The following is a 26181-nucleotide window of genomic DNA, read 5'->3' as shown; positions in this document are numbered from 1 at the left end:
CAATAAACAGAGAAAATCACAACATTAATATACCTCCCCAAACTGCTCCCCCCCCAGTTAAGCTCTTCGCGATGAAAGAAAATAGCTGGAGTGTTTAATTATTTATGTCCTATGGAAGATAATGAGAACAGCTACATTTTAAGGAAAAAGTTTACCTAGAGTTATTTTGCACATTGTCCTTTACACAAGTAAAGAATCCAAATACAAAGTAAATTGTTTTTACATCAGCATGATCCAGTCAAACCACATAAACTCTTTCAGTCCCAGCCACTCAGAATGGAGATTTCATTCTAAAGTACGTCTAAATACTAAAAAAAAAAAAAGTGTTTTACCCCAAGTTCTCATAAAAAGACTATTCCTTATATGTTCAATGGATAACAACTAAGGTTAAACATATTGTTAGGGCTTCTACCATGGACGATCTTTGGTTTGGGCCATAGCTGAAATAAATTCATAAGCTTAGGTGTGCATATAGAGTTTCCTTTGAGGAAGTCCTAAAATCTGCAAAATTTCACAGAGGATTCAATGTTAAATACTGCCTTTAGTCAAAAAAAACATTTAGCTCTGCAAACATCTTGTATGCATCTGCTCTGTAGGGCCAAGAGGCGTAACCAACAGGAAGCCTTTTTTTCCTTGCTTACTTTGAAACACTAGGCTGTGTGGGAGAGTGAAATTTTCTACAGTTGCTTTTCAAATTAGAGCCCTATTTCAATAGCATTTCCTGCACATTCTGCCGAAGATTTGTTTGAAGTCCCATTTCTTACCTTCTGGGATAGTGTAGTTTGACAGCAATTTATTGTATACCTTTGATTAATTTTTAGAAACTTTGTAAATGAAACTGCAACAACATTTTATAAAAAAAGAAAAAAAAAAAAGCACTGGAGAGGAAACAGCATATTGCAGGTCATAGTGGGATGAAATTATTTCTCTAAATATAAACTTGACAACGAAAAAAGCTTGTTAATGTACACATGAAGAGTTGTTTTCAATTAATGCTCAATTACAGTTTTTGGCCTGATCCAGTTTACTACTACTGTCCTAGCTTCTGAGAGTTCCCGTAGTGGCTTCTGCAACTGCACCAAGCTATCCTGCAACCCACTGACATGTGAAACATTCTCATTTCTCCTTCACGAGTGGAACTGCAATACTGTTCTGTATAAAACAAAATTATTTCCTGAGCAGAGAAACAGAGCTGTCACTAAAGACCAGAATTTTTAAATCTCGGGAAGCTGCTAATGCTAATTGCAGTCAGGGAAGGTGAGCGAGCACATGCACCAACATGCACTGGCTGATGTTATTCCTGATCTGTCTCAGTAAGACTAGGCTGAAGAAAGTACAGGATTCTAATCCATATTTCTTAAATACACCTTTTCTTTGGGGGACAACCAGACTTGCAGAGATTTAGCATTAATCAGGAAGACAGTTGTCCCAGCTTAGAGAGGTATTCTACTCATTACCACCTCCTCACAGTGCTGTGACACAGACAACAAACACAGTGTATTCCATGCTTTAATGTGCTTTCTAACAAGTTGACAATAACAACTAGCGCAGAAAAAAACAGACTAAAATTAATGGCAGCCGCATGATGATTCTCAAAGCAAGTCAGTGTCATGGAAGCAACACTGATTTTCCAACCAATTGGAAAACTGTCTTGCTCCAGGTACAAGAGTAACCCTTCTTTTACTGTGGACTTGCTTAGCAAATGGTGTTCTGGTTACTGTAATACAACCAGCTAGAGCTTAGTGGCATGAGAATACTGACATCAGTAAAGTCTAATGTATTACTGAGTTTCTCTGTAATTTGTTTCCACAGTCACAAAAAGTGAACCTGCTCAGCTTTCGGGAGCCAAGTTTCCTAGTAGAGCTTCTGTTCCCACAGGGTAATTGATGGAGCATGCCTGGTATACTTTTCAAATAGCATCAGTAAGCTGACACTTATCAAGTGATGTGATAATTGTACAAACTTCGAGCACATCTGGTTTTGTACAAGCCCAACACAGTGTTACCTGGAGACCAAAGTTTGCTGATACAAATGTGAAAACAGAGCAATACCAAGCTGCCTAGTAGCATGTAATAGTCCATTAACACAGCTGCCAAAGTGCAGCTGGAGTTTTTTTCTACTTCTCTGCTCATGTGATCATAGTGTAATTATGGGAGTGGGAGGGAAATAGTCTAAATAGACCTTTAAGCTTTTCCCAAATTATAGACAACACAATCCTCAAGATGAGAAACAAAATGAGTTTTGGGTCTCATTTTCATTGGTAATTGTCTCAGCAGTGAGATCTGCAAAGCACATATTGTGAGGAATGGTTCCATAAGTTACAGCATTGTATCTTCTTATGAATGCCTCATAAGACATAGAAAAGTGCATCATACTATACAGGATAATTTGCTACACTAATATTATTCAGATAGAGCTGAAGTGAATCATTAATCTGCATAGGGTTAGCTAGTGAAGCAGGAAATCTCATTGTGTCTGACTCCCACCTGTGCTTCTATTTAAAAAATAAATCCCTCTGTTAGAAATTGTTCATGTAAGGCAGTATATCATCAGAGAAAAAAAAATACAGTACCACACAATTCTATATTTCCATTTCATTTTCCCAACAGAAGAATGTAATAGCCCGAACAGAGGCTTCCATCAGCAATCTTGTGTAAACTGTGTGTGTACTTATTTACTATAATTATATTATGTTGTTGATTATTATTTCAGTGGTCAAGTAAACCTTCTATTGAGACGAGTGTAGAATTTGGGCAAGGGTTTGTTTCCTTACAGGCTGGCATAAATACGGTTGAAACTTGTGGCATTAAAATTTCCCACAGATTTATTTAACCAGCCATTCAAAAGTGCTGTTAGGGACAGCAGAGCACTGCAGACACCCCTGGTCCCAATGCGAAATCCATGCAGATGAGTCATCTCAGAACACCCTGCAGGCTGACGGGGTTATTGGCTACAGGGGAGTATGACTCATTAAGAGAAGAGCAGGGGAAAGAACATTTTTGGAGCATGTAAAACTGATTATGGGATGTGTTAAGGGGATTGTGTAAATGGGTGAGAACATTTAAGGGAGCGACCAGAGGTGGGGAAAGGGAGGGATCAAGGTGGATCAGGGAGGAACAAGTGTAAAGTAGAGGAAAAATGTGATAAAAGGAACCAGTTGACTGTAAATAGCTAGCTGGTCAGCATGTTTGTCCTGACCTCAGTCACTGATGTCTGCCCTATCATCTCATTAAATCCTGTTTCTAAGTATCTTCCATTTAGGCATGCTCCCTCTTTTGAGTGGGTGTGTGTGAACAAGAGTTAACTTCAAGATCAACTAACCAGCACAGAAAGAAGTCTGAGTACCGGCAGTTAGAGTAGGGCTGCAAATCCCTACAGCCGGGGACACCAGTGGGATCCGGGGCCAGCCAGTGGATGGATTATCTAAAGCAAGCTACTAAAGCGCTGAATGTTGTGTATGCATCCAGAGATGTACACAGACACACGCACCCCTAGCAGACTTGAAGCCTAATCATCTGGAGAGAAAGAACAGGGTGAGGCAGCCTGTGCTGTGTTTGTGCTCATGCAGGTGCTGACCGGGCCCTGTGGTCTATTTACATTGCTCTGTGCAGCCCTGTGTGTGTTCCACTCTCTCACAAACATAAGCTCTGCCTTGCTACAGTCTGAATGTGAAGACAGACTCACAGCAGCCTTGCATCCATCAGGCTACCAGATTCAGTAACTTCTAGTACCTAGGATGACCAACAATCAGGAATCACAGATTTAAACAAATTCTCAAGGCAGAACAGTGTTCCTGGATCCCTCTTCTATCTTTACACTCCTGTATAAAAACGACCAGACATCGAAAGGACACATACATCTCAAAATAAGTATCACATTTGCACATTTTTCATTTTTGAATAGCCTCTCCTACAGGCTTAAGACATGAAACACAACTACTTCAGCTAATGAGCTAAAACAGAGGTTTTGTGAGTCTGAGAAACAGCTCTTCGTGTTCTCAGAGGACGATATCAATTCCTTGTGATAATATGGGATCAGTCATCTTTCAATTCACATACTCTGTTAACCGATTATTGTTTGTCTCTATTATTTATGAGAGTAGACAGTTTTGATGCAAGAATTTTTTTAAAAATTGGCTATTTAAGAACAACTAACCTTCTCATTTTAGTCTCACATTCAACTCAGACAGAGAAAAAAGCCTAATCTAGAAATGGGGTGGCTCTTCAGATTCCTCAAACCACCATCTAGCAGGTATTGTTTTCTATCACTGTCCTGAGAGATAGTGGCCATGGTTTCAAACATTCTGCTCACAGTTAGAAATTCTGTAATTGAAAATGTTGGCATGGGGAAAAAGAAAAAAAAGGATGCTTAGCAGGATTCAGTTTAGAGAGCTAAACAGTTCCCCTCCATGCTGCAGTTTGCCTTCTAATGACAATGTCTCTCCTGTTCATCTGAGCTGCTTCCAACTGAAATGCTGCTAACCAGATGGGGAATTTGGGCTGAAAGATGCACACACTTGATTCCAACATAGATTTTTTTTTTTTTTTCACGGTGTTGCAAACAATTCTGGTTTCTAGCTAGCAGGGCATTCATTATCTATCCCAGAAAAACTGTAGCTACGAATGTCATTGAAAATAAGATGTCCACAGTACTTTGTGGGAAAACCAGAAAGATTTTACCATAGCAAACCTTGAAAAGCTCTAAGGAGGGTGTCTCCAGATCAAGCCAAGTTTCAGTTAGAAATGTTCCATCTTTTCTAATTAGACAAAAATTCACTCATGTACAACTCCCAGTCTCATTTAGTTAATACCTGCAGAACATGCATTTTTAAAAATCAATTTAAAAATACCTCAACTTAGAACAAGATGTTTTCTCCCTCTCCTGTATATAACTGCTAGAGAAGCTCAGGTTCCTTTAAGAATGTTTTTTTTTCTCCTTGAGAAAAATAGGTTCTTTATTAATACCTCTCAACTTCTGCTCATGTTACATGTAAAAGATGATTATAACTTGTGTCATTTTAAAAAAATAAATAAATAAAAGTGACTAAGTCTATTAAAACAGTCCACTTTATAAAATGTCCAACTGTAAAGCTCTCAAGTTGTCCAGCTGTTGAGTATCTAAGATGCATTAAGTCAAATAGAGGGAGTCAGTACTTGTAAAGTTTCTGGCAATGTCAACTTTGTTCTTTGTAATTTTCTCTGCTGGTTTTCTCCATTACCCACTGTTCAGTTGTTTATGAAGGCCTCAAAAAGAATAGCTGCTTTCTGTTGACCATTTTTGCTGCTCATCATTGGCCTAGTGTACACCAGAATTGAGGGCTAAAGTTAGTAATTTCTTTTCACAGTGCTTTCAAATAATAGCAGAAAGCAATTTCTTTTCTTTTTATTTCCTAAGGCTAATCACTTCTTTCCATGGAGAGAGAGTATGGTGAGGAAAGGAAAATTGATGGAAATGCCAATATTCAAACCCTTCTTCTTCAAACTTAGATAAAGAAGAATAGAAAATGTGCTTCTATTTTGGTGCTAAAACACCAAAAAAAAAATTTTTTTTTTCTTGATGCAAGAACTGATGCTCAGCCTGGGTCCAGTAGTGTTGAGAGTACCCAGGGTAAAGTGTTCTCATTTCCTTTCATGAGGTTTCTACACACTGTCCTCTCACCAGCCACATTTCAGAGTGACCTGTCTGTTCCTCTAGCTTTGAGAAGAAAACTATCACAGCCATTTATTAGGCTCCATATAAGTTTTACAATGCACAAACCTTGAAACCTAAACATTTAAAAAACTATTCTCAGTCTCCTCACCTATTACAGGCTCATACCAAGTCTTTACATTTTAATTCCATATTAAGAATATTGATTTTAACATAGATAAAACTATTTAGTCAGATACAGGAATAGCACATTAGTATCTGCTTTTTCTAGAGAACACTTTTCTTATAGATTCATAGAATGGTTTAGGTTGGAAGGGACCTTTGAAGATCTAGTCCAACCCTTCTGCCTTAAGCAGGGACATCCTGAACTAGAGGATGACTGCTTGGTAGTTCTCAGGGTCCTCTTTATTACCATTTTTAAAACTAGGTGTGATATTCCCTTTTCTCAAGTCACTTCACCTGACTGCCATGGCTTAACAAAGCTTGCCAAATATGATGGCTTAGCAACTATATCAGCCAATTCCCTCAGGAGCCCGGGATGCATCTTGTCGAAATTATTCAGATTTCCTTCTTGGACAACAGAGAGAAAGTTCACACAAGTTTAATGTGAAATTAAAGATCTTTTTCAATGTTATGGTTTCTGACTTTTCTGAAGAATGCTAAAAAGTATATAAATAAATACTTGCTGTTTAGTGAGGTGACATCTATCTGTTACCCACCTTGTAGAGAGGGATACAAACAAACATCTGAAACTGTTGTACTGTTAGCATAGAGCATCTTCTGCATTATCAACATTTTAAATCTTAAACATGTCCCTGCTGAAACCTTCACAACCTTTTATACTGAGTTATCTGGAAAAGGACATGTTATTCACTATATATACTGTATGATAAAAGGCATCGTCTTAAGAAACTGGGATTTTGATTTGATATGGATTGTAAACTCTTTGAGGTTACGATCATTGATATGAACCTGAAATAGGCTTGTACTAATTTATACCAGTTCCCTGAACATGACACAATGTTCTCTCCATCTAAATCTAGAAATATTGTGCAGTATGAAAAACTTACCCAATGAAAACATGAATAAAGTAGTAGCTTGAGCCTTCAAATAAAAAGATAGAGACTTTTCAAAAATATTTTCAGCCCCGTTTCCTTTTTTCTTTTCTTCATTTTCCCTTCATACACATCATACTTCACTTCTTTAGTTAAACATGATAGTGGTTAAATAGGCTTAAAAATACTTTCTGGCAGTGATTCTAAGCTGTCTTGTGTCACTAAACTTTGGAAATTTCAAAAACATACACAAGGAAAGAAGAAAATGGAAAATAAATGGGATTCTAAATCTGATTTTCAGAACAAAAAGGCACATGCAGGTTCAATTTTCATTCTTGCTTTTAGTTTTTAATACTTTTTAAATTATGCTGAGAACTGCTTCAGATGTGTATATCTTGCTGTATGGCACAGCTGGGGATATACTGAATATAAAAAGTGAATTATGAGTTGAGTAATTTTATATATTTCCACCTTGGAGCACCCTTTTAAAATCAGAATTCACTTACAAATAATTAGAAGAGATAAGGCATTAGGACTCACAACAAAGCAAAAGGTTTATCTTCACCATAAAGTCATATGTTCTGTTTAAGAACAGATCAAGTCTATGTTTTTCCATGTTTTGTAGCTGGAGAGATCCAATGCACACCCTTTTCTAAGCTTCTTCATTCACATAGCCCACTTTACTCCAAATCAAACAAAAAGAGCTACATTAATGATCGTTTTCACTGACTAACAAAACTACATCATTGATAAATGAGTCTCTAAGTGCTTCCACAGAGCATGTGACCTGCCGCACATGGACTCCACGGAGCAGAGAGAGACAGAATAATTTTGCCATCAATAGATTTGATGAGAGGAGTGTATACATAATATTCATTCTTCATTGCTCAGAACAAGGGATGATTTTATGCAGCTCCAAGGCCTATTTAAATATTTACTTTATTCCCATTAGCGCTTTTTCTCAGAGTGGTTTTAGATCCACTTTTAGATCCACAAATCAAGACCATTGCACAGATGAGGAAAAACTCTTGGCAAGTCAGATCCAATGCTTTTGAACAAGCTCTGGCCTACTGCACCATTATTAAGAGTAGCAGCATTTTACCCTGTGCCGTATACTGCTATCTGAACAGTTTTACAGCCTGATAGCTTAAACAAAAGACAGTTAAAATCAACCTTAAGCATATTTCATCAAATCACTGTATAAATACTGGCACAATGCTGCAAAGCACTACATGACATTCATATGACAAGGTACTTTTCTTCTACTCCTCTAACTATTAACATACAAAACTTTGCAAAACACAAATTAGTCAGTTAATAACCTCTTAACACATATTCAGCTGTCCTGTTATGACAGTTTTCATCATGTATACTACAGAATCTTGTTGCCCATCCTGTAGCATAGACCTTACATTTCAATAATATTTTGATAAACGGCTATCACAACAGAAGCACTGTTTCGTGACCATCACTGTCAGCTGCAAAACTCATTTTTTTCAAGTTTTATTCATCATAACTGTTCAATGGCAACATACTTCTTCAGTAAAAAGAGCAAAACCGCTTCAAGACTGAGAATCCTATGATCCCATTATTTGTCATGCAACCATTCTCCCAGGCTCTGTGACTTTCTTTAGAACCAGAATTGCCAATAGTACAAAATCAGAAGAAAACTTCATATTCATGTCAGAATCTATGTGTATAATGGAGTATTTAGGACCTATATCCTGAAACTATTTGCCTGAAGTATGGAAAGGTAAACAGCTCCCCTGGTTAGAGCCAGAATTAGAAAAGGAACAGTGGTATGTATATTTATTGTAGTCATCCAGGGAAAATGTAAGGCAAGTAACCTCAGAAAGAAAAACTATAAATTCTGAAAAGGTTTTTTAATCTTTGTCAGTGTATATTATGAACAGAAGCTGAAAGGATTTGCTTACTTAGAAATCTTTCTGACTAACCACAAAGCAATAAAGTTATGGTCTGATTTAGTAGAGAGCATAAAAAAATTGGGCAAAAGAATCCTTTGGAGATTTATTGTTAATACAACTACTCAACCTAGCTAGCAGCGCTTTATATGGTGGGTATTACAGCTGATCTTTCAGGACAATAATGGCTTCTTAGCATTTCAGAATGCATTGAGGAGTACTCCCTCCATGTATTATTGCACCACTCACGAAAAACTTTCTTTTTTAATGCTGCAGGTAAGTCAGCCTGAGTAACTTCACTTACACTTGTTTGTTAGAACAACTAAAAGCTTAATGCAGCAGGCTCTACTGGAGTTACAGCTGGCATAGATCTTTCCTTAGCTAAGAAAAACATAATTCATTCTTCTTTACACTTTTGTCTGAGTGATATTAGTGTGGAAAACTTTATTCTGAGACAAGAACTGAGCCCTGGATGACATCTGTTACCAGGGTGCATATATTCTCTCCTTTCCATGAAGGGAAGAAAGTTACATAATATAAAGTATACTTGCTAATACTATATAAACCTGGTAGTTCTTAAAAATGTTCACTGTGATGTCAAAACATTTACTACAGCTCTGTTTGTTTTCACAGTTGCTAATAATTATGTTTTCTAGGTATGTTTGCTATAAATCTTCACTGGTATATTTATGTGTTGTTTTCTGGTTTTCCTTTTTTTTTTTTTTTCCCAAATAATTTCATTATAAACTAACTGCAAATCCAATAGTTTTGCTTTCATTAAAAATATCATAAGGACAAAGTATGCTTTGTTTCATCCTATAGATATCTGATTATTCCATTACCAGCAAATTGTGAAACTAAAGAAATCAAGGGAATTACTAAAATATTCAGATTCCAGTCTATGAAAGCAACAAAAAAAATATATTTTTTTAATTAGTATTATAACTAACATCCAGTTACATGTGTAAAAATTGGCTGACAACTTTAATAAAACAGAACAGAGCTCATTCTTTTTTTATATTAGTTCCAAAGTCTCATTTTCACAGCTTCAGTTGCATCTTTTTCAGTCTGTCACTTTAACAGTTCATTACCATTTAGGTATAACTGAGACATAGAACTGGATTTAGGATTTTTTTTTTTTTTTTTTTTACAGAGAGATAATTAATGCTTTGAATTCTCAAATGTTTACATTACTTCAAAACAATGATTCACGTGCAAGACATACTAAAACCAAATATTCACAATGACAGCCCTATGTTGTAGACATGGACTGTAGCTCACAGATCAGTATTTTATACTTTAAAGTTTTACAATCAGTTGAAGTCAACACAGAGTGCCAGCTGCTCCAGAGAGGTGTGGAACTGTTTTCCCCACCACTTCCAGAAATACATTTCTGCCCCCTCCCCCATGCTGGCATTAAAACCTCACACAGCAAGCCAAATTAGAAAATTTATCTGGCAGAAACCTAACCCCCCAAAAACAAGACAAGACATAGTTTTAAGCATCGAGATACTGACCTGGTTCCTACAAGGTAGCACAAGTGTTAGTGCCAGAACAAGGGAAACAGGAATGTCTCCCTTTAGCCAGTTTGGGGAGGGGATGCAACGGTGGGGGGAACAGCAATCATGGAACTGCATCATTACAGTCTGAAAAGACTTTGCTTCTGTTCACATTTCTCTCTTTAGACAAACATTTTTGACGATGGACAAAACAGACTGGCATTTGTTGGTGAAAAGTCTCAGTTTGGATTAATTTTCATTTCTGTTAAATTACTTTCTGGTTTGGGGATGAAAAGAAGCTTTAAGCTTTACTTTTATAGCAACTGTTTTGAAAGTGTCTCAGACATTTGATACACATAATGGTAGGAAAAGAGAAAAAGAAAATATTAACTGAAAACCTAAGCAAAATGTTCGGACATACATACAAATTTAACATATGATGACAGACTGGCACTTAGTTTTACTAATCTGGTTCTTGCATCCCAAGACTAAACAGTGTCATTAACTTTCTCTTTGTTCCTTTAGCTATTCTGGTATGTGATATCAGAAGTTATTCAATAGAAAGCTATCTGTATTTTTTTTTTCCCACTGGAAAATGCATTTGGTGTTCCAGAGCAGAGAAAATACCATGTGAAAACCAAATATCTCCTAGTGTTATACATATTCCTTTACTACTGTGCAGTTAATGTGTAAAGGCTATTTTAATACGGTTGTGTTGCTCAACACATTCTGATTCCTTAGCCACTGTTTGGTGAACTGTTATTAGTTAAAACAAAAAGCTATAAATCTGCATTAAAAGAAGCAATGTTGTGAAGTATCTTATAACCCAATTTACCTTCTATTTCACTGTGGCTGTGACTGACCGACTTCAGTCAGTCCCTAAAGGATTAGTTTAATTGGATCTAATTGTGGGGTTCAACTGTATAGGCAAAGACCCACACAACAGGCTCCACTGATTTTTTGAACTCAGACAACAGGGAGATGGTTCCAGAATCTAAAAATCACGAAACAGCTTCTAAATGGTCAAGACTCAAAACCCCAGTTATTTCTTCTTCAAGATGAAAATAAATTGGACAGGGATGCAGACTGAGTAAATTCATGGTCTCTGCCACTTAATTTGCAGTATGACACAGTTCCAGGAATAGGTGTTTTCAGACTGGCTTTGGAAGGGATGGTGAAACATAGACAATCTCATTTACTAGAAAGACAAAGAAATAGCTAGTCAGAAAGGGCAGTTTTACTTCTGAGATTACTAAAGTGCTCCAAGACAGTCCTTCCTATAGCAATCTTCTTGTAACTTCCTCAGTCAAAACACTAGAAGGGAGAGGAAAAAAGGCCAAAAGTGGGCAAGAGAAGTGGTGATGGAAATACGAATTTAATTGCTCATATAATCTTTCATTTAAAACCAGTCTTTTTTTAAATTAAACATTACAATAAATACTACAAACAGGTAGCTTGTTTGGCCACACATCTGGGTAACATCTTCAACACGGTTCTGAAGACAGTACTTGCCACGCTTGCCTCAAGTCATCCTTGTCTAACAAACACGTGAACTCTGCTGCTGTGTAAGTGATGAACTCTTTCAGAAAAAAGAGAGATGTGCTCCCCCAAGAGATCTGGCTAATGCTGTGCATCAAGGGAACTGACAGCTGAAAATAATGTTTCCTTCAAACAGCTATCAACAGAGCACACTCATACTGGCAATGTGAAGGAGCAAATGACAAACAAGGTCTCACAAGCAAGGTCTCTTCACAGGAGGTTTCTTCTCTCTCATACTTCCCTTCCCCAACAAAGGTCAGCAATATTGCATCAAGACATGGGGGAATACCACCATTTTGGTGTGTGTAGCATCTAATAGGCTTAATATAAAATCTGAACTCTGCTCAGACACAGAGGGTACATCCACACTGGATTTTTAGCTCAGATAAGGAGCATCCTTTTGAGGTGAATCTCACAGCTATCCCAATTTAGCATGCTTTTGTTCACATCATGAATAGACTGTGGAGATCACAAACTAGATTCCCTTCAGAGAAGAACTAAGCCAGGAGAACATGCTTAGAACATAACTGATTTGTTTTAGCTGCTAATGGACATTCAGCCCATGGTCTAGAATAGAGCTAGTCTGAACTGGATTTCCTAACAAGTGAGTTGAGTCCTCAGCACCAAATAAACACAAATCCTCTCCCAAGTCTGTCCCACCTCTCCCCCACTGAGACAAGTTCTTTGCTAATACAGGCAAAATTGAAGTATCAATATTCAGATTTTTTCCTCAGCTGGCTTCAAATTTTACCCAAATGTTCAAATTATTGGTCACATTTCATATTATATTATACTATAACAGCAGATGTATAAACACACTGTACAACCCAAAATTCAAGCTTTAAAATAAAAATAATATTTTTTTTAAATTATAAAGCACAGCAACAAAATAATGAATCACAGTCAATTGTGCATATGGTATCCATAACTCAGCTGTGAAATATTACTTTCATAAATTTATTATATGCTATTTCTCCTATTTGTAGCTGTCCTATGCATAGTAGCAAAGTGAAAATGTACTTTCCATGGGACTCTTCCTCCCTAATGATCTTCTTTTCAATTTGGTGGCAACTGTGCAAGTACAGATTCTGTTTCTCTTCATTGATAGGAGGGGTTTTTTTCCCCTCTCTTTTAAGCTCTTCCCAGACTACCACACTGAGCTTTTACAACACTAGTCTGAGTCCTATCCTGACATTTTCCTGTTCCAGCCTGAATCTCTTCCGTTCACCTTGTCACAGTTTCTAGTTCTCTCATGTCTCTTTTTCCATAGATCCACTTAGTTGTACAGTCTTATGTAGGCAAATCAAAAGCAATCGCTCAGTTTTGCAATTTTTTTCTTCTTCTTAGCATTATCCTTATCTGGGATATGTGATACATGTCTGTGACTGTGCACATGTGCGTGTGTGTGTGTATTTCTGCTCATGGGTATTAAAATAAATTAAATAACAAAATAAATATTTCAAAACCAGATCAAAATCCTTTATTCAAATTATATTTGGACAATACAGAATTACAAAATAATGAATTTAGCATTAGCAGAATATTGCTGTCTGCTTTCCGTAAATGCTTTTCAAAATGCTTCTGAGCAAGTCAAGCATTCTTCTCCTACTTCCAGTTATTCAGTTCTCTGCATAGTTTCAGAAATGCCACTACCCTTAGTATGTGCCACTCAAATAGTGAAGCCCATGAGTCTAAAAATTTACACTGTAAAAAGTACTTAAATACACTTCAGGAGAAGTGGGAGTGCAGTGATTTCTACATGGAGTCCGAACACAATCTTTCAGACTTCTTCATCCCTTCCTACAGAAGGAGGGCAGGGGATAGGATGAAAAGACAAGGCGAAAGATTTGGATGCTATCAGAGCTTAAGGAAATTAAAACTAATGAACTGCAATTGCTTTATAGAGAAACTAACTACTTAGCTTAATCAGTTATTCTTGCTCTTGCTGCACCTCATGAGGTACACCTTACGAGATCTTATAAGGCTCTGAAGACTGTCAACTTTCCTCTTCTTCAGAAATATATGCCTGGGAAGGATTACCTGGACACTGGACTGATTCTCCACAGTATTAAGATATACTTATTAAATCCAGAATTTTCAGCCGGAACATTAACTTGAGTTCCACACATCTACAAGTCACATAAAATATTCCAGCACTATGTAAAAAAATATACTGTATAGTAAAAAAAATCAAAACCCACTCCTGGCACATGTATCTTAGCAATATCAAAGGGTATTGTCAATGTCCTTGTTCCCCGCAACAGCAGGGAATTTGTTAATAAAAATGTCCTGATGTGTGTAGAAATCGGAAACAGATGGGCTGACCACCTCACCTCAAAATACCAACTGGTTTTCCCATATATTTGCCAATTTTCTTTAAAGAAACTCTACTAGTCGTTCACATCACTGTGAAATTAAACCAATTGAAGATTTGGGATAGCCTGTGGGATAGCATGAGTACAGGGAATACATTCTCCCTGGAAGTCTAAGCATTTATGTTTTGCTAACTCCCTTCTCTGTACTTCTTGAAGAGAAGGATTATTTTCTGTCCTGCTAAACATATCACTCACCAGATCTGAATTGCTTTTGTTGCAATTGAATTGCCCACCACTCTTAAGGCAAAACCCACAGACCCTACACAACCAGCAGGACTAAGACATGCAGAACAGCAGACAGTTTCTCTTGGTAATTTGTGAGTCCTTTATAGATGCAACCTAGCATACTTATGAACCTACCCTGCCAAATTCGGATTTGTAGTTTCACTTTCAGTAACCAGCGTAGCTCAAACTCTTATTTTAACCTTCATTTAAATTTGTGTGAGCAATTCCCATATAAATTGACATTCATATTTTGATCTCCTATGCGCTTTGCTGGATGAAAAGCACTGTAAAAAAATTATTTTATGTGTACAGCTACAAATGGTGTTCCATAATATTCTTGAAAAATAGGTAAGATGGTGGTAGTCAAAATGGCTAAAAAATCTAGAAGGGTTAAGAGCAAATTAGCAAAGATGCTCAGAACCAAACAGTTCCAGTTTTAGCTCATATTTCTATAATAGATGGGGTACAAATTTCAAATGTACTTTAATGAATTAGGAACCTAGCCTCCATTATAGATAAAAGCTCTTTATCAGTATTATGGTAAACCTCGACTGTTGGGAGAAAAAAAAACCAAAACAAAACAGCATTTTTCCTAACTTGACTGATAAGATTTTGGCTCCTTTTAAGGTAAAATATATTTTACTTTTCCAGTTTATTAGTTATTGCTAACTAGAATACACCATTTTTATACGGCTACACTGCACAATAAAAGAAAAAAACATGTATCTGCCCCAAAAGGCCCAGCATTATTTAAATGAAGAAATTGCAATTATTTTCCTGATTTTTTCATGAAATTAGGATTACTAAAAGCCTTTCATGTACTATCATAATTATCAGTAATAACATACAAACTAATGCATTCCTGCAATTTTCAGTCCATTACATGTAGATTTGTCATTTGTTATTTCTATCTCACAAAAAGAAGTTAAGCATTTTTATACTTAAAGCAAGAATATACCAACACAAACATAGCAATTACCGAATCTCCTATAAGTCAAAGGTAAAGAATGGTATTTCTTTTAAGTTAGGTCTCAAAGGTGACCTTCATCATTCATAGTGACTACTATGCATGACACTAGCTAGAAGAGAAATTTTGTTTTTTACTGACTACTTTAATAAAGCCTACAATGCTGTCTCTACAAAATATCCAAATAATCAAACAAAACCTCCTAATACTCCTCAAAATCCAATAATTTCTTACTGAGACATCTAAAAGCCATGCAAATTCAAACAGACCTTTTACTACATTTTGAAGAACAAAACTGTTGTTCTGTTCATGTAAGGTGGTGAGTAAACATAGCAGACATTCCTAACTACATGGGCTACTCAGATCATAAGGAGTGTGCCAGACAGCATTAGTAAGAGGGTCTTATCCCACCTTTCCGACATCCACGAAAACCTCAACAATGCTTCTACTCCAGACAATACAACTGAAAGGTCTTAATAGAAGGTATCAGCTTTAGTACTGCAAATACATTGCCAAGCTTTCCCTGAACAATAAGCAAGAGAACATGGGAAAGAAACAGGCTCATACTTGAGCCTTGTCTCATTTTATAAAAAAGACAGCAAAAAAACCCTAAACCCCCACAACGAACAGTGCAGTATTCTCAGACTGCTGCCAACTGGCACACAAAGAAGTCTTTTAAATACATTAGAAGAACCCATACTTTTTTTTCAATACAGTCACTGACCCTGTAGTTGATACCTTTTAGTATACTAGAAAACCCAAAACTTTCAGAAGTGCACAAATTTGCTTATTTCTTATGACAATCTAGATACTGACATAGGAGAAAACATTAGAAGTTGTAAACCCCTAGTTTAGCAGACCTGACCTAAACAACTGCACAAGTAAAATCCCTAAGGTGATGAAAAACAAGGAAGGTAATTTAGTTCTTATGCCTGAGAGCTATTCACATATCAGCAGATCATAGTCAACAAGAGGCACAATCCCTTACTGTAAAGGCAAACCAGATAATAACTCTGAAAAGTTCAGAATACATTTAAAAAAACCCCAAACATTTTAATGCACAGGAGTTTAAAGTCAGACTTCCACAAAAAGCTTTAGTTCTGCTGATTGAAAGAGAAATGAACATTGAATACTTTTGCATATATAAGGCCAAAGACACAGATGTAGGATTATTTCTGCCAGTAACAATAAGGGCTCCAAAGCTAGAATGCTAATAATTCTTCCAGGATTTAAAGGCTCTTCCAGGTACAAAGATTACTGCCCTCCAAGTACCTCAGTGTCAAGGATACAAGTACTTAGTTACAAGAATTTTTACCATTAGATCATTTGGATGAATTTTTTTTTACAAGACAAAGGACAAAAAAACAGAAATCCAAGCACTGCTCTTTGTTAAACCTTACTCAAGTTCTGAGTGCTGGACTAAGACTAAGTTGGTCTCTTAAAACAAAATTGTATATTTTTGATGCACACAGATGTCTCAATGCCCTGCTTTTAATTTGATTTTATTTTCTAACAAATTATGCTTTAGTCATAGCCTCTTTAGTTGATAATTAGCTATTGTCCTCTTTAAATACAGCTAAACAAGAAAGAAGGGAGATAGGGACAGGCAGGTTCTAAGTGGAACTGATAAACCAGTAAGGATAAACTGAAATAGAAAACTGATCTCAGTGAAGGGATCACATAGGAGGGGGAGCAGGGAAGGGGAATCTGTCTCCAGTGAGTCAAAGAAAGGGCCTTCCCTTTTTTCTTAACACCTGGAAAATAGATTGCAACACCATTTCCCACAGCATTCTCCTGGACAAACTTGGGGCTTATGGTTTGGATGGGTGTACTCTTCACTGGGTGAAAAAATGGCTGGACGGCTGGGCCCAAAGTGCTGCAGTGAACTGAATTAAATCCAGTTGGCAGCCGGTCACAAGTAGTATTCCCCAGGGCTCAGTACCGGGGCCAGTTCTATTTAATAACTATCAGTTATTAATCTGATATCAGGGGAGTGAATGCACCCTCAGTAATTTTGCAGACAACACCTAGCTGGGCAGGAGTGTTGATCTGCTTGAGGGTAGAAAGGATCTACAGAAAGATCTGGACAGGCTGGATCAGTGGACTGAGGCCAACTGTACGAGGTTCCACAAGGATAAATGCTGGGTCCTGCACCTGGGTCACAACAACCCCATGCAAGGCTACAGACTTGGGGAAGAGTGGCTGGAAAGCTGCCTGGCAGAAGAGGACCTGGGGGTGTTGGTTGCCAGCCAGCTGAATATGAGCCAACAGTGTGACCAGGTGGCCAATAAGGCCAACAGAATCCTGGCTTCTATCAGAAACACTGTGGCCAGCAGGATGACAGAAGTGATCATCCCCCTGTACTCGGCACTGGTGAGGCCGCCCCTCGATTCCTGTGTTCAGTTTTGGGCCCCTCACTACAAAAAGGACATTGAATGACTCGAGCGTGTCCAGAGAAGGACAACGAAGCTGGTGCAGGGTCTGGAGTACAGGTCGTACGGGGAGCGGCTGAGGGAACTGGGGGTGTTTAGTCTGGAGAAGAGGAGGCTGAGGGGAGACCTTATCAGTCTCTACAACTATGTGAAAGAAGGTTGTAGCAAGGGGGGTGTTGGTCTCTTTTCTGAAGTAACAAGCAATAGAACAAGAGGAAATGGCCTCAAGTTGCACCAGGGGAGGTTTAGATTGGGGGTTAGGAAAAATGTTTAAACCAAAAGGGCTGTCAAAGACTGGAAGAGGCTACCCAGGGAAGTGGTTGAGTCATCATCTCTGGAGGTATTTAAAAGATGTGTAGATGTGCTGCTTAGGGATATGGTTTAGTGGTGGACTTGGCAGTGTTAGGTTTGTGGTTGGACTCGATGATCTTAAAAGTCTCTTCCAACCTAGATAATTACACAGTTCTGTAATTTCTGGTCTGATTCAAGATGCAGACAAATATGGGTCAGCCACAGACAAGAGAAGATTTTAAGGAGAGGGGTAATAAATTTGTAACCTACTTAATTGAATACCAAAATGGTCAAGTTTAATAACATAATGAATAAATCTGGTACCGGTTAATTGGTTTGTATTTATCTTGGCACAATGAAAATAAAATTATTTACAATCTACCCTCAAAACCTCTTGCTTATCTGAAATTTATGTAGCCTTTTCATAAGCATCAACTAACTGCATTCTGTATAGCTACATCTGTCAAGCAAGATTCCACTAACAAGATAATTTATTTAAGGACCTTGTTAGCCAAACTCCTCCCTTTATCCAGGCTGTCCCTCAAAATAAGCCATCACAAATGCATGTATCCCTAGCACAGCTGAGCTATTTTTAGTGTGTTTAATTATTTTTAGTATATTCTGTGTATTTAAGTGTAGAGTACTCTGTTACTGAAACAAGAACAAACAGTATTGTATACATAAACTTCTATTCATATTAACTTTTCCCTGAAAATATCTTTTGTCTTTAAAGAACCAAACCAGAAGTTATCATGAAAAAAAAAATTGCAAATGTTATATTTAAAATAATTTAAAACATTGCTTCATAAAAATATATATTAAATATTTTTAATTTGGTGTATTATGTTACAATGAATGGGTCAGGCAGAATTATCTGTATAAACAACAGAAAGTTACAGGAGAAGTTGAGTGTGTCTTCATAATGTAAAAGCAAGATAGAGCAAAATCCAAGTGATCTATTATGCAAGAAAGAAAGCCTTTGCAGAAACAAACAAACAGAAGTCTACCTGTTGGAGGTCCAATGTAATGGTCACATAATGATACTCGATTCCATTCTGGATACTAGGGCTTTGCCACCAAGTGTTCTTGCCATCAATTGCATTTGTTATCGGATGTCGTTCTGTTAGAATAGCAGAAATACATAAATATATTTCAAAATTATTAGGGCATTTAAATGTTTTTAGATCTAAAATCTAGATTTAATAAAATTACAGAATTAATGAAGCAGCACTTCAAAATAAAACCCAGGAAATTGATTTTTCTTTTACGCTTGGGGCACTGTCATGCTTATTATTATTGGAATACTCATCTAATATTAGTTGTTTAATTTTAGCTAGGATCACAATAAGGTGATTCAGAACACCTAAATGCACTTGAAGGCTCTCCTGATTCTAGAGAAAATCGAGGCATCTAAATCAAGTGAACACTTCCTGCTGTCTTCCTAAGTTTCAAGTACTTTAAATTCATTAAATGTTGCAACAGAAACAACAAATCAGGAACCTGAGATACGGTGTGCAAGGAAAGCAGAGATTAAAGTCATACTGGTACTTACGTTTCTAAGGCATTTCTAAGCACACATGGAAATAATTCAGAAATCATTACAGAGGAAATTATTCAGAAATCATTACAGAACATATTTCTCAACTGGAAAATTGTCTGACTCACATACATGCATTTAAAGAAGGTTTGCTTGGTTATAATCCATGTCTAAGTTGTATTAGTTTTCTTGTCTACATTCACTCTGCTGCAGTGTCCCAAAAGAATCCTACGTAATAGGGATAAGAATTTATTTACAGAATTGAATTCTTCCTATAGTTCAAGATTTTCTAAATTATTGATGTTTGCTTACATAGTATTTCAATGTTATTCAGACTGAGAAATACCACACTCAACATTTCCAGGTTACTTTTTGTGGCCAATTTGTGTTTCTCTCATGTACAAAATGGAGAATAACATAACTTCAATTTTAAAAGTACAATGTTCTATATTTTGAAGTCCCTAATTGCCTAGAGCAAGTCTGTACATTATGGGGAAAATAGTAACCCAAGGCAATTCAAATATAGTAGGTTTCTTCTATGCAAGTTCTGTCTGCAAGAATGTAACAAGATAGGAGAAATCCTACTCCTCTCATTAAGGATGGCTTTCTAAACTGACATTTTCTTGATAGAAAACTGGAATATGCTTCATTACTAGTTAGTCCTAGAATTGCAAAAAATTAACTCATGAACTGATTAATTTACTTGTTATTTTAATTATTACTTAAATCAACCAGCCAGATTGATAGTCTTTGTGTCTCTGGTCTTTTGCTACATCAACCACCTGTAGAGGACAGGAGTCCTAGCTCATTAAGGAAAGCCAGAATGTCTGAACATATTTAAAGACACAATTAAAGTGCTTTGTGGGAGTGAGGGAAGGCATAAGCCCTCAAAATTGAAAATGCCAAAAATTTTCATTTAAATATCAGATTATTCGGTGGCATTAGTGGGCACCAACATTTGCAAGTTAGAATACTGGTGTTACGTGATGTTATTAGTAGTTTTATCTTTATATTGAAGAGAAAAGCAAAACACACCCACAGCTCTGATCATTTTCACAGACCTTGGCTTTAAATGAGTGCTAACAAAAATCACCTGTAAATCAAACTCAGAGCTCTGTGGTGATTGTGACAGAAACTGTCTAATTGGAAATTTTGATGCAAGTGTCTTCAGGTGAAATTGATATAAAGGTAAATCATGAGAAGGAGGGTTGGGAGAGGAATCAACAATTAACTGTAATCACCATTATGAAAGTTTAATCATAATTAATTTGAAAACACTGATCAACTGCTGTCATGTTTTGCCTATTTAAAAGGTAAGGGAAAATAATATAATATTTGTAAAAAGGACTGGATTGCAAATACAGTTCAAGGACCAATCTGCCTGATGGATGGCATGGGGGAGAACTTGCAGAGTGAGCCCATCAAACTGTGCTCTTTAATTTGGACTCACATGTGATTAACCAGGGAATTTGTGTTCATTTCCTACTACAGTAATTAAGGGGAGGCACTCCAGACTCACACATTCCAGGGGGATCATTTAAAGTCTGGTTACATTACATGGTTCTCCTATTAATGAGCAATCTCTGTTTAAATAAGGCATTCCTTATGCCAAATGAACATTTAAAACCTTAAAATGAGATGAGGCTGGCAACAAAAGACCAGGCATTATGAAGCTTGGCAGATTCAAGTTTTTAAGAGGGTAGAGTGAGGGGAAACACAGGTATAAATCATTTAGATGGGGTTTACATGTATGTACACATGTATATGTATACATACATATATGTATACACACATACAGTGTCCGTTAGTGTGCACTAATATCATGGATAGGACATGGGAACAAAGGAGTCCAGCTCTGGTTTAGGTTTTGAATTAAACAAACTTGATATAGAAAAATACTTGTATGATGTGTATATATCTCTAAATAACCATCTACAAAGAAGGGAAAGAATTTATTGCAGAGTGTTTCTGCCAGTCAGAATGGTTTCAAACCCCCTGAAATCTTGTCTGAGTGAGACACAGTACTATAGTAAAAAATACTTGAATGCTTATATTGCTACAAAATCCTATGACCTCTCCTCGGAAGACAGCATTTACTACAGTTGATGCTGAATCTCAGAAACGATCTTGGGGGGGGGAAAAAAAAAAAAAATAGAGGTAGTCTATAGTGGGGCAATTATAATTAGGTTCGCAAATATATGATGGGAAGCAAAGGGATAGGTGGCCATTTAGCAAGAAAGTATCTGGAGGTTATAATGGACAACTAGCAATGTATCTCTCAGTATCTTCCCCTCTTAAAAGGGGAAATACCTAAGTAAAACGTGAGCAGAAATATATTCTGTTCATTCTGAAGCAAACCTGCATCTCTATGCAGTGCTGGTAAGAGTTCAGGTGAATTTTAATAAACATGAAAACCTCTAGAGAGAATTCAGAGAACTGCAATTTGCACAGTTAGAGTTCTAGAAAATACAACCTATAGAAGAATGAAAGAAAAGAGATAGTTTAGTGTAGAAACTGAATAGAGCAATGCCATCAACCCTCAATTAAGTAAAATACTTGAAATAAAGAAAAAGGGAATAATCCATTCCTTGTACTGACTGAAGTTAGGAAAAAGGTAACATTAATTTCTGCAAGGAAGATGCAGATTAGCTATTAGGAAAAGACTTTGGAATAAGTAAAATAACTCTAGGAAGGATGGCCCTAGAAGGAAGTTTCTGAGGAGAAGCTAAACAAGTTCTGTCTGAAAAACTACAGATATATAGATCTTGTCTGTAACTAGCAGATAGATTAAATGTCATCTTTTTTTCTTCTCCTGTGGTTTTAAGCACATGTTTAAATGTGCTTTGTCATGAGGTGTAAATATATCTGAGCTGGGTTTTAGAGGAAAAACAACTGGAAAAAAAGATAAATTGTCTCCATTCTTCTGTAGCTGTGGTTCTTCCAACATTTTATCTATTCCATTAGAAGCTGTCTACACCCTCTACCATCTACAGTGCCAATACATACTCACAAAAATCTAACAACATTAACACTGTTCATGTCTTTCACTGCAAGGTCACATGAAATTAAACTTGTATGACTCGACTAAGAAATTTTCTCAGTTCTAATCTTCCCAACTATTAGAAATATGCATCTCTGAAGCAGATGATAATGAATTTATACTTGAAAACTGATTTTGCTTCCGGCTAGTCTTTAAGAAAGCAGTGTTAGCAAAGATCGATTTTAATATGAAAAACTAAGCAATTAAACCAAGCAGTGCTCCATTATCTTATCTTCTTTTTGCTGGCTCATTGAAACTGAATTAACATCAAAGAAGGAAAGTATCCCAGAACACAATAAAATAAAACTGGATATGGCCCTTAACTGAGATTTTAGATGTCACTTAGTGTGGTAGCTTGACCCTGGCTGGATGCCACTAATCCATTCTATTGCTCCCCCTCCTCAGCTGGACAGGGGAGAGGAAATACAATGAAAGGCTCGTGGGTCAAGATAAGGACAGGGAGAGATCACTCACCAACTACCATCACAGGCAAAACAGACTCAGCTTGGGGAAATTAATGAACTTAATTTATTGCCAATCAAATCAGAGTCAGGTAATCAGAAATAAAACCTAAATTTTAAAACACCTTCCCCCACCCCTCCCTTCTTCCTAGGCTTAACTTTACTCCTGATTTCTCTACCTCCCTTCCCCCTCAGTGGTACAAGGGGGTGGGGAGTAGGGGTTGTGGTCAGTTCATCACACATTGTCTCTGATGCTCCTTCCTCCTCAGGGAGAGGATTTGTCACACTCTTCCCCTGCTCCAGCGTGGGGTCCCTCCCACAGCAGACAGTCCTCCAGGAACTTCTCTAACACGAGTCTTTCCCACAGGCTGCAGTTCTTCATGAACTGCTCCAGCGTGGGTCCCTCCCATGGGGTTCAGTCCCTTCAGGAACAGACTGCTCCAGCGTGGGGCCCCCACGGGGTCACAAGTCCTGCCAGCAAACCTGCTCCAGCGTGGGCTCCTCTCTCCATGTGCCCACAGGTCCTGCCAGGAGCCTGCTCCAGCGTGGGCTTCCCACGGGGTCACAGGCTCCTCCGGGCACATCCACCTGCTCCAGCGTGGGGCCCTCCCCGGGCTGCTGGAGGAGATCTGCTCCACTGCCAACCCCCATGGGCTGCATCACGGGCTGCAGGGGAACCTCTGCTCCAGTGCCTGGAATACCTCCTCCCCCTCCTTCTTCACTGACCTTGGGGTGTGCAGAGTTGTTTCTCTCACATACTCTCACTTCTCTCTCTGGCTACAGTTGCTGCTGTGCAGGTTTTCTTCCCCATCTTAAATACGTTATCACAGAAGTGTTATACCATCATCATCAGTGTGGCTGCTGGGCTCAGCCTTGGCTAGCAGCAGGTCCAACTTGGAGCCAGCTGACATTGGCTCTGTTGGACACGGGAAGCTTCTAGCAGCTTCTCACAGAAGCCACTCCTGTAGTCCTGCTGCTACTAAAACCTTGCCACACAAGCCCAAGACACTTAGATTGGCCAAAATGTTCAAATTCCACATGTAGGTATGCAGGTAAAAGTAATCTGGTTTTCATTCATGGTCAGTATATATCAAGAGAATTCCACAACAGCTGTAGATACTTAATCTTCCTAAAGCTGAATTTAGGTGATCCATTTTAAGTATGTGAATTATAAAGTTCAGTTTGAGGGATATACATAACAGATACAGATTTTGAAATACCAGTGGAAGAGATAAGTAACCTAATTTTAAAAGAAAGAGAAAGAAATTTCATAGTAATTGGGCCAGTGACCTAAGTTTTGTTTGCTGAGTATCTATAATGTTTCAAAAAAAGTCTTTTTAAAGGAACAAAAAGAAAGCAGCACACATACGGTGTGGAACCCTGCTCCTTTGGTCACAAATACGGCATTGAGGGTTCCTTGCAGGCTGTCCAGGTACATGTTCAACAAGTTTGCAGTACATTTCCCGACCCTTTTCTCCACAGGTAGCATTGGTTGTGATGAGAGCGTTGGTAGCCAGGTTCAGCACCGCAGGAAATAGGCCTGCAAGCAAAATAAAATAAAATCATAAACAAAAGCAACAGAAGCAATATTTATCAGGGCAATCATAAATGAACACAACACCTGTTATGGCATTAAAGCAAAAGGCTTAGTTTTCAATAACTATGGAAGCAATGAAGTACAGAAAAGCGCCAGCAACTTTAGTTTTGAATCCTGAATTTAGACATCAGAATAAAGCCATTATGCTGATGGTTTCCTCCTCATTCCCTTCTAAAATTTAAATTGTTACCCTCTGGTTATATCTTGAACAACAGCAGGACTCCAAAGAATAAAGTAAAGCATGGAAAGCATCATAAAAAATTTTTTTCATACTCAAACCTTGTGTTTCTACTCAACTGGACACTGAAACGTTGTGTGGAAATTGCCTATGAAAACTCTCCATTACTCTTCTTTTCTGCTTACATCTCCATGGGAAAGCCTTTCCTTCACAGACTGCATCACCTGCATTACACTGTACTACTGTTCTGATTAGGACCTCATAGCCACCCTTGTCATCAGAGGAGCTGAGTAATACATGCAGCAACATGAATAGAATCTAATATTTGTAGTTTCCCTTTCCTCAAGAAGAGGATAATATATACAACGTTATATCTTTTATGGCAGTACTGTTGTTATTTTTTTCAGGTGCACATGCTGAGTGATGTATTATAATTCTCACTCAGCACAGCACTTAAGCACATGTCTGAGTGCTTTGCTGAACTGAGTTCTATGTAGCAGTAAGATATAAAGATTATAAACCATATGAAAAGCAATCATTAAAGTGGGTTACTCCCCTTCCCACTAAATACTGATCAAAACCTTTGAGCTGTGATGAAATTGAGCCACGGAGATAAAGTGATATACGTTGAATGTATGCATTAGCAACTCGCATTAAATCAATCAGTTTTGAATCCTCAAATGCATAATTTGCCATGGTTGCAGAGAAACTAAAACAATGACAAAAAAATCTGAGGCATGGATTGGAACCATCTTCAGATTTATTTGATGACAATTACCATTGACCCCAAACCCACTCTTCTGCAATTCATTGAGCTTCTAACCCTATTGTATTATTATAACTTTAAAATAAGGCTTTAATCAAAATTGACTCTGCAATTATCGTACAGTGATAAAGCTCCCTTTATAATGACTTTCCTTTCCTCCTCCACAGATGGACAACACTATTCAACTGACTCCTTTCAGTCCTTTGACTCCAATCTCCTGCTTGTCTCTGCAATTAACCTGTATGCCATTTAATTACCAGGCTTGGGCGGTCATGGTACAGCTGTCCTCTGACACTGCGAGTTAGTGACTCTCACACGCACTTTAAAACCATGTTAAACATACTGCTTGTGCAAGGCAGCCCATTCTGTCCAATTTGTATAGTCAATCAGTAGTTGAGATCTTATTGATCTTGTGCTTCTTCTGTATAGATTACAGCTCATTTTCATCTCATTTTAAAATCTAGGCAGTTGTTCTTGTATTTTTATTCAATGCATTCAGTGATACTTGCTGCCTTCTACATTGCGGGCGCATGGTAGAAATCCATGTAAGCATTAGCAGAGTAGATAAATTAATAGCCGTGGAACTTCCTATGTTGACTTACAGCCTCATTATTCTCTTTTTAGGCTGTGCAAAGTTAATAGTGTAAA

The 26181-nt window shown here is 37.5% G+C and overlaps 1 protein-coding gene across 1 annotated transcript in view; it reads right to left on the bottom strand.

Moving 5' to 3' along the window:
• The window catches only part of LAMA2 (laminin subunit alpha 2), a 303552-nt gene that overhangs the window by 263104 nt on the left and 14267 nt on the right, over positions 1-26181 (bottom strand). The window contains exons 2-3 of the mRNA XM_026844883.1: positions 24362-24532; positions 18962-19074 (exon numbers count right to left, since the gene is read on the bottom strand). Of these exons, the coding sequence (XP_026700684.1) occupies positions 18962-19074; positions 24362-24532 (284 nt within the window). The remainder of the gene's footprint in view (positions 1-18961; positions 19075-24361; positions 24533-26181) is intronic.

This window comes from Athene cunicularia, assembly GCF_003259725.1.
Source record: "Athene cunicularia isolate RWA chromosome 3 unlocalized genomic scaffold, athCun1 chr3_part1, whole genome shotgun sequence".
NCBI classification, from domain to species: domain Eukaryota; kingdom Metazoa; phylum Chordata; class Aves; order Strigiformes; family Strigidae; genus Athene; species Athene cunicularia.
Note: the sequence above shows the minus strand (reverse complement) of the source record. Positions and strands in the feature narration are given on the sequence as shown.